Source organism: Pyricularia pennisetigena, chromosome 1 (genome assembly GCF_004337985.1).
Source record: "Pyricularia pennisetigena strain Br36 chromosome 1, whole genome shotgun sequence".
Lineage (NCBI taxonomy): Eukaryota > Fungi > Ascomycota > Sordariomycetes > Magnaporthales > Pyriculariaceae > Pyricularia > Pyricularia pennisetigena.
In genome coordinates, this window is record NC_043740.1 from 2715427 (window position 1) to 2724867 (window position 9441).

The window sequence follows — 9441 nt, forward strand, 5'->3', positions numbered from 1 at the left end:
GCGATGGCGGATCAGGTTGGATGGTAATAGTAAGCCCTGCAAGCTCTGCTCATACCTGCCACGCAATCCCATCCACACTTTCCGGAGAGTGCAACCGTAGGAGGACCGGGATTGAGAGCCACACGGAATGACTGGTACTTGGCCTGCAGCCCCCAGCGACACTAATCCTGCAGCCTGCCACGCGCGAATCGACATGTTCCTGCCACTGTAGTTTACTGTCGTAAATTGACTTTGGCTACATGCAGGGCAATCCACTCGTCAGACACACATGCTCGCTCACACACACAAAAACACACACACACACACACACACACAATAAAACACAGCACACCTAATAGCTCGCGTGCGCCGCAGAAACGCCGTTTCCCAAACATCCAAACCAGATTCCACGTAGCAATCCCGTCCCGGGCCTTGGTTGGTGCCAGCAAACAGCCCACAGCAAGCACACCTATCAATTGATTTGATGCGACGCTGCTTTTGGCAATTTGTGGTCTCTTTTTTGTGGATTGTTTGATTGCCGCCCGCCCGTATTGGCAGAAAAGTGTATCTATCTTAACTTGAGTTTTGGTCACAGCTGGAACCCACCGCTAGTCGATGCGCTAGGTGGTCGACGATTCCCTGTCACTCTGCCCTGCAGCCCAGTGGCTCCCGGTGTCAGGAACTCCGCTAAAACCCACTAGCCCAGCCCGCCCCTCCGCCCCAGCCGACTTGTCGTGGATCGATCCCACCGTCACTGCATACCTTCTATAGCGGGCGGAGTCACACCTTCTAATTGATTCCCTTCCACTCGCCTGCCACCCGAGTGGTCCACTTCGAAAGGACTTCAGTTTGTTGTCGATTACTACTGTACTACGTAAACCTCGTGGTCCCCGCTAAACATAACCGTCGCCAGCTGGAGCCCCGCCGTTTATTGATCGATCTTTCTTGCGATTCCTACCAAAACCTGACCGACACCGTCCGGTCCCGAGGCAAATTCAACTAGATTACCAAAGACAGCATCGACAGACGATCTCTTGCAAACTCTTCTGTCTCTCCCCGGTGGTCGAGCCTCTGGCGTCGCCGTGGCTGCCTGGTACTGTTCAGTCGGGTTCAGTTCCAGTCCACTGCGCGCGAGGCAGTTTCGGCGACTTCTTTAAGCCCTTCGCCGACCAGCAGCAGCGGAGCAAAATACTTCGTTGCGCAAGCAATTTCCGACGGCCTTTCTCTCTCGCTCTCTTTGGATTGGGCGCCGACTCCGGTCCGCCGCCGCAAAGGCCAGATGGTCAACGGACAGTCTGCATAACTCGGCCATGCTCTAACCAAGCAGCAGCGACATTCTGGTCGGAAGCTGCCAATTCCGCCGAATACGAACGATATCGTGCTTTTCTCCAGCTGTTCCACCTTCATTTGAACCTCGAGATACCCCCCGAACAACCATGCTGCCCCTAGTTCAGATGCACCAAATGGTGCCCACGCCGCCTCACCTCGATCCTCATATCGACCACCTCGACCAGGTTTCACCTTTATCGAACATTAGGCCCGGCTACATGGCCCAGCACTCATACCAGCGTCAACAACCGAGGTCCTCTAATCAGTATCCGAACGCCAACCGGGCCCCGACCACGTTTCCCATACGTAGCTCGCAGCCCGCTCAGTCACCGTACCATAGCCAACCGACAGGTTTATTTAACCTAGACCACATACAGCGTCAGGCGGAGCATAGTCAACACCAACTACGGAGGAAGACTCCAAGCGGCACGATAGATGCGGGCTACGATGGCTCTCCGGCTGGCACATTCGGCCCGCCGCCGCTCAAGCAGCTTATCATACCGGCTAACTCGAAAATCTACCCTACAGCCTTTGTGCAGACCTGCTCACAGCCCCCCAGTATCAACAATAGACAAATGCCATTGTTGCCTACCTCGAACTGGCAATACCAACCACAGAACCAGCCGACCAACTTTGATAATTCTCAGCCTGCGGGATGGAATTTGGGTCAGGCAATACAGCCTGATGGCTCCCATTTGGCGGAGGGAAGTTCGGTGCCTTATTACCCTCAGCATTTATACGGCTGCGATCCAAGGTTACAAAATGTTTTCAGGCCAGCGTACCAGCAAAAAATGGGTAGCACCGCTTTCAACCCTGCTGGGTTCACTCCCCCGCCCGTCTGGAGGGACACGGGAGTCTCAGACTATAGTCGCCAAGTCCCCTTGTCCAACTTAGGCTATATTCCCCAGAATGCAGTTGTCGACGCCGCCTACATGCCCAGCCAGCAATCAATGCACCACCCGCTTATGGGTAACTTTCTGGGCCAGGGCTCGTCAATGCGCGGGTCGTTACTGTCCGGGTTCGATCCAGACCCTAGTATGGCGCAGCAGCTTCAGAATTCTCTACCGTCTCAAGGTGCCTTAGACCAGCTTTCGCCCAACGGCGGGCATCTCAGTCTGCAAGGCGATGTGTCTACCCCCGCACAGTTCAAGGACAAGGCTCTCAGCCTTGCTCACAAAACCTATGCGTCACTGATTGACCATTTGAACAAGACGAAGCAGGCCCACTATGGCAAATCCATGCCCGGTATCAAAGGTTCCTCCAAGATGGTTGTGTTTCCAACTGTGCCAAAGCAGCTTGTGTCCTCTCTCAACTCGCGACAACTGTCAGCTGCACATGTCAACGGCAATATGTTCGTCAATTCGAACCAACCTAATTTTTCATACGCTGGCAAGGTTTATCATGCTGCGGGCATCAACCCCCTGGATCTACCGTCTCCTGTCAATAGCGCTAGGCATTCCCTCGAGATGCTCACTAATCTGTGTGAGCAGAGTGGGTGGAAGTGGATAGATGGTATGCTACTTGGTGGCTGTTTGCATTATGGACTCGAGCATTATGAGGAGGCTCTGGACTGGTTCCAAAGGATTGTAAATCTGGAGGCTCGGTCAGTACAGTCCCCCTCCCCTTTTCCCCCTGGCTTTCCGCAGTGTCTCAGCGAAGCATGATTCTATTTCTTGGTCACGCTAAACCTGGCTCGTGGCACTCTTACTAACAAATTTAATTGCAATGCAGTCATGTGGAAGCCATCTCAAATATTGCAGCTACCCTTTACTGCCTCAACAGGCATGACGAGGCAGAAAAGCATTGGCTTGATGCTGTCAGCATTCGCCCCGCATACCTTGAAGCAGTAGAACATCTCGTCGGACTACTCTGCTCAAGTCAACGCAGCAGGCAGGCTGTGGATATCATCGGCAACGTGCAGCAAAGGTTGCGCATGCCACAGCCTGGATCTTCTAACTGTAACGATGAACCTGCAAAGTCTTTCCCATCCCCCGCAACGGCAAATCAGCCAGGGTTTGGATCAAGTGGCTATATGATTCCTGGCCACGACAACGGACGCATGCTTCTATTAGTACACGCTAAAGGGAACATGCTTTACGCCTTGAAGGAGATTGAAAAGGCATCGGAGGCGTTTGAGGAGGTAGTCATGATCGCCATTGGCAGGAAAGCCCCAGGAATCCAAACCTTGATTCGCGAAATCCAGGCCGCATTGTCACCACGGGTGGCCTTCAACGGAGTTCGAACCACTGGCCAAAAGCCAAGCCCTATGCTCTTGCCTCCAGAAAAGGCAAAGCGCACAGCCGATATCTTGTTTGCAGGTACCCGCGGCCAGCTCCCTGGCCTGCGCTATATCGGCGAAGGAAAGCATCGAACATCGACAATAACTACAACCAGCAACTCGTTACTATCACTGGCTAAGATCTTTCAGGACTCCATGTCGAGTGGTGGGCTGCCGCTTGGACAGGGAGGACAACCATCAGGGGTGGGCGATATTTTGGCGCTCTACTATCTTTCACTTTCACTGCAAGAAAGCCCATCAACGGCCAACAACGTAGGTATACTGCTTGCGAGTGTTCAGCAGTCTTCATCGCAGGCAGAGCCGCTCTCGGCCGAGTCTGCTGCCCTTGTGCAGCATATTCCTGGCATTGTCCGCGGCAGCGGGCTCGAGTTGGCGTTGCTCTACTACCAATACGGCCTGACAATAGATCCGAACCACGTACACCTGCACACGAACCTCGGTAGCCTGCTCAAGGACATTGGACAGCTAGACATGGCGATTGGAATGTATGAGCGCGCAGTTAATTGCGACGGGAATTTTGATATTGCTCTCACGAACCTGGCGAATGCTGTCAAAGATCGTGGTCGTATCCATGACGCTGTCATGTACTATAGGCGTGCTGTGGACGCAAACCCGAACTTCGCCGAAGCTGTCTGCGGACTATCAACTGCGCTGAACTCTGTTTGCGATTGGAAAGGCAGAGGAGGCGTCTATCTGTATGGCGGCAAGTTTGATCGCTGGCATGTGGATGAGGATGGCATGCTCAGAGATGTGCGGCAGAACCCGCAGGGCAGCGGCTTGATGAAACGTGTCACAGAAATAGTCAAGCGCCAGCTCAACGAGTCTTCATCTTGGGGCCGTGGGACTTTGCAGGAAGCTGTCATCAAGATACTCAAGGTCCAGCTCGACAAACTGGTGGATGGGGAATTCGATCTGGAGGCCGAGCTGCGCAAATGGAACGGACTGGTGTGGGAGGGCTCCCGGATACTTCGCCTGATCGAACGGTCGACGAGGGTCTCGATGAGGAACTGGTATCTTGATAAGTACGTCCAGGGCCGAGAGTCGGCGGAGGGGTATGCTCGGGCACGCCTACCTGGCAGCCTTTCAGTGCCTACAGCACCAACAGTACTGCCATTCCACACTTTCACGTGTCCTTTGACGGCTCGGGATATTCGTATGATCTCGCAGCGCAACGCACATCGCATTTCCGCCTCAACACTACGCTCGCATTGGCTGCCCAGTACCGTCTACGAGCCTCCACCACCACCCCAGCCGTACCTCAACGTTGGGTATCTTTCTTCTGACTTCAATAACCATCCATTGGCTCACTTGATGCAGTCTGTGTTCGGCCTTCACGACCAGTCACGCGTCAAAGCCCACTGCTATGCAACCACGGCCAGCGACAAGTCAATTCACCGACAGCAGATCGAACGAGAGGCGCCAGTTTTTCGAGATGTGAGCAACTGGTCATCTGAACGGCTCGTCGACCAGATTGTGCGGGACAATATCCACATCCTGGTCAACCTAAACGGCTACACTCGAGGGGCGCGCAATGAGATATTCGCTGCCCGTCCCGCCCCGATTCAGATGTCATTCATGGGGTTTGCCGGAACTCTGGGAGCAGAGTGGTGTGATTATTTATTGGCTGATACCACAGCCGTCCCACCCTCGACACTCCGTCCCTACCGGCGTAATGTCGATGTGCAGGATATATTTCGTGATGAAGGCGATGATGACAAGGGCGAGTGGATATACTCGGAGAACATCATTTATTGTCGGGATACTTTCTTCTGCTGTGACCACGCGCAGTCGTCTGATGGGAATGACGACAGGAAGTTGACTTGGGAAGATGAGCAAGCAAGGCGCTGGAAGATGCGCAAGGAAATATTCCCCAACTTGCCTGACGACGCCATCATCCTGGGCAACTTCAACCAGCTGTACAAGGTTAGTGAGAGAAGTCGATATGCCGTCCAGGTGGTTGTTGCCTTCTAACTTTTGGTGTTATAGATCGATCCTACAACCTTCAGAACCTGGCTTAGGATTTTGTCTCAGGTTCCCAAAGCCGTCCTATGGCTTCTTCGCTTTCCCGAACTCGGCGAGTGCAACTTGCGGAATACCGCTAGGGCCTGGGCGGGTGAGAAGGTAGCAAGCCGCATCATATTCACAGACGTCGCACCGAAGCAGCAACACATCTCGCGTGCCCGTGTCTGCGATTTGTTCCTTGATACCCCCGAATGCAATGCGCACACGACAGCAGCGGATATCCTCTGGTCTAGCACGCCTCTGCTGACATTGCCGCGGTATGAATACAAGATGTGCTCGCGCATGGCAGCCTCCATTCTCAAGGGCGCTCTTCCAAAGTCTGAGGAGGGCACTCGCGCCGCGACAGAGCTTATAGCATCCGACGAAAAGGATTATGAGGAGTCAGCAGTTGGTCTTGCCAACGGACTCAAGTACCGACCCAACGTTGAGAGGGGGTACGGCGAAGGTTCTGGTCGCCTCGCCGAGATGAGAAAGCTTCTTTGGGACAGCAAGTTTAGCTGTGCATTGTTCGATACCAAGCGTTGGGTGAGAGATTTAGAGGATGCCTACGACGAGGCATGGAGGCGTTGGGTCGCGGGCGAAGGCGGTGACATTTACCTTTGATATGAATCTCTGAAGTTGTGGACATTTTGTCCATGTCTTGTTTTTTTGTTGGTGGTTATCTGGCTTGGTGGTTATCTGGCTTGGTGTCGTCGTTCATCATTCGTCATACCCTATTCTGTAGCGATTTCTTATTGTCATTTTGTCGTGTTTCTTTGTTTTTTCTTTTTTTGTTTCTTCTTCTACTTTTTCTGTTAACTGATGGCTATATACGCAACTCGAGCGGCATAACGATGGGAGTTCTGGAGCACAATCTGGGTCGTCTGTCCCCCTGCCTTGCAGGTTTGGGGGCACGACTGAGTGTGAAAACATTGGATATTTTGTAACGTTTGGGCAGTTCATCTATCATGTTTGGTGTCGTCACATACCTGCTACAGCAACTGGATCTCCTTCACGGGACAATGTAGAACGAAACATGGGCGTTTTTTGTTGTTTCTGGATCATTTCAGTAGAAGACCTTTTCGGCGTTGGTGAGGTTTTGAGGTTAACCACCGGAATAGAGGACTCGTTCACCGCATGAAGAATTCTCTTTTACTGGGAAAATATATTCATCGTGGTTCACATCACATTACATACACCCTTTATTCAACATGCTTGCTCGCCGCTGCTCATCATGCCTTTTCTCCTCCTGGCCAAAGTTTCGCTAGAAGGGCTTGAGGGGCAAACGCTTCATCATCATCTAGTCGCTCTTGTTATTGCTATTTTGACCATTCTCTCAGCCCCCATGGTATTATTCTACAAATACAATCATCCCCATCAGTCACACTTGGCTTACTGGATGTTGCGGTTTGAGTAACGTTTTTGTCCACGCTGGATAATGCGGCTCTTCGGGACCGGTAATGCACATCCTGCACTAGCACAGGGCAATCCTATGTATCTTTCTTTGTTCGGAATCATCAAGGTCATGCGATACGAGACAGATGCGACTTGTTTTGCCGGGAAGGACAAACGGAGTTTATGCGCAACGGGGGAAAACAAGAAACAAACGACAATTTCTCCTCTCCGCGGCATATCATCCCTGAGCGCACACACACCCCAAGCAGGTGCTTTCACGGAGGTCTTGCCGCTCGTTTGGTGGAGACACAGGCGACGATGATGGCAAGTGTTTTCTCGTTTCCATTTCCTCTTTGGATGTTTTTTTTTGTGTTCTAGGTATTTGTCACCGAACTCTTGGAGGGGGGAGGGAGTTCTTGGCCTTCCCCGTTTATTCATATCAAGGGATATTATATTATCACGGGCAAGCCGCTCTCCCCATCTTGCCAAGCTCGTAATGAACGTTTCAAAAGGCAGTTTGGGGCTATAACGGGCAAATCACTAACCCCATGTGTATATTTTTCATCCGATCTTTCTTTGAAAAGAGAGTGACCAGAGGGAGAGTTCTCTCTCACACACACACACACACTCTCTCTCTCTCTCTCTCTCCCTCTCTTCTTGACAGAATACGAGAAGGTATTTTAAGACGGGCCGACGGACTATCAGCCCATTTCAATAGTATCATCTCTGTATTTCCCTATAATGACATGGGACGGGGGAGGGAAAGAAAAGAAAAAGAAAAGCCACTGGAAAGTTACCCGTGCTCGTGACCAGTCTCAGTTGACTCTCTCCTTCTCTCTTTGGGGTTTTTTTTTTACTTTCTTTATCAAACTTTCTTTTTTTTTTTCTTGATTCCTTGGGGAGGTTGTTTTGATTTCCCTCCCCTCCCTGCTTAGGCCGCTCATCATCTTGAGGGTGGAGAGAAGGAGACTGGGGGGGAAACGTCATGCCAGCTTCTTTTTCGTTTCTTTTGATCCTGGTTTGACGTTCATGCTTCGAGAAGACTTCCTGGAAAGAAATAACAAATTAATTTTCCTGGGCATATCTTGGTGTTTAGTGTGCAAGTTTGCTTCTTGGGGGACCGTCACTCAAGGAGTAAGTAACATGGTGGTCTGGTCAGCATAAACCTCGCCTTCTTTGCCTTGCTTGTCCATCCTTTGAGGGCCCAGTTCTTCTCTATCTAGCAAGGGCCATGAAATCGTAAAGCTTTTTTTTATTTATTTATTTATTTATTTATTTATTTACTACCCATTTTCTCCCCCTTTTAATATCCCACCCTAACCGCCACATCGTCTCGCATGAAGCGGAGAAAAGTTGCGAGGACGACGGAAAGCTGAAGAAGCAAAAAAGCAAAAGCAAACTAATTGTCAGCTTCTAGAAGGTCCGGCACAACGTGAACATGACGGCCCCTGTCTTGTTTCCTGTTGCTCCCAAAACCCGGGGCCCGTTTTTTTTTTTCTCTTTCTGTGTTTGTTTTATCGCTTGCCTTTGCTTTTTTTGCTTCTTCACCTTCGCTTTTCTCAAGCGAGTTTCTGATTTGGTCATGCTTGTGTTAGACTAGGACGTTTCTTAATCAGAAATCTTTTTTTTTTTTTTTTGGAGGCTCTATTTTTTTTTATGTTTGTTATTATTTTTTAGTCTTCTTGGACTTCCCGGAATGAAATCAAAGCGGGTAGGGATGGAGGGTGAAAATGCGCATCTTGACCAATGAGAATAGAGTGTCGCTTGATACATCGGCATTTCATTGCCCAACGTTGCATTCAACTGAGCTATAGGGAAACGACCATCGACCGTCAAACTCTGGGTCTCTCGTCTTTTTTCTAGGCGGCTCCCTCTCTCTCTCTCTCTCTCTCTCTCTCTTTTCCTTGATTGTCTTTTTGTTTTATTTATTTATTTATTTATGTATTTTTTAACCTTGTTCTTGTCTCACGTGGTTCTCTCTATCAATATTCTTCAGCACAGGTTTAAAAAAAGAACACTAGAGTAGCATCATCAGCAGGAACAAGAACCAAGAAAATTCAATAACGGCCCGGGTTTGGTATTATTGATTTCTTTTTTTATTTTTATTTTTATGTGGCGTTGCCTCTACTCTGCTCCCTGCATGAAGGTGTGTTTGGCCTACGACCTGCAACCTGCCCATGCTGCCACGGGATTGGTCGGCCCTCCCGGACGAACTTGATGTTCGCTAAGATTGCCCAAAATCATACTATTACTACCTTACCCTTCTTTTTTCCCTCCCCACTCTGGGGGCTATATGGCCTATATCCGACGGCAAAAGCTCTCTTGTGCGTTGTCTAATAATCGTTAGACCTTTGCTATAATGAGGCTGGTTCACGAATATATTAACAGAACATGGCTATTCTTGGTGCTTGTCCCCTGGCAACGGGTTTGTGTGTGAT

The 9441-nt window shown here is 50.4% G+C and overlaps 1 protein-coding gene across 1 annotated transcript; it reads left to right on the forward strand.

Moving 5' to 3' along the window:
- Positions 1–1415: 1415 nt before the first annotated feature.
- PpBr36_07367 (uncharacterized protein) lies at positions 1416–6232 on the forward strand (the record flags this gene model as incomplete). Its single annotated transcript, XM_029894504.1, has 3 exons — positions 1416–2911; positions 3040–5530; positions 5594–6232. The coding sequence occupies 3 exons, from the start codon at positions 1416–1418 to the stop codon at positions 6230–6232; spliced, it is 4626 nt and encodes a 1541-aa protein (XP_029748676.1).
- Between the last annotated feature and the right edge of the window lie 3209 nt (positions 6233–9441).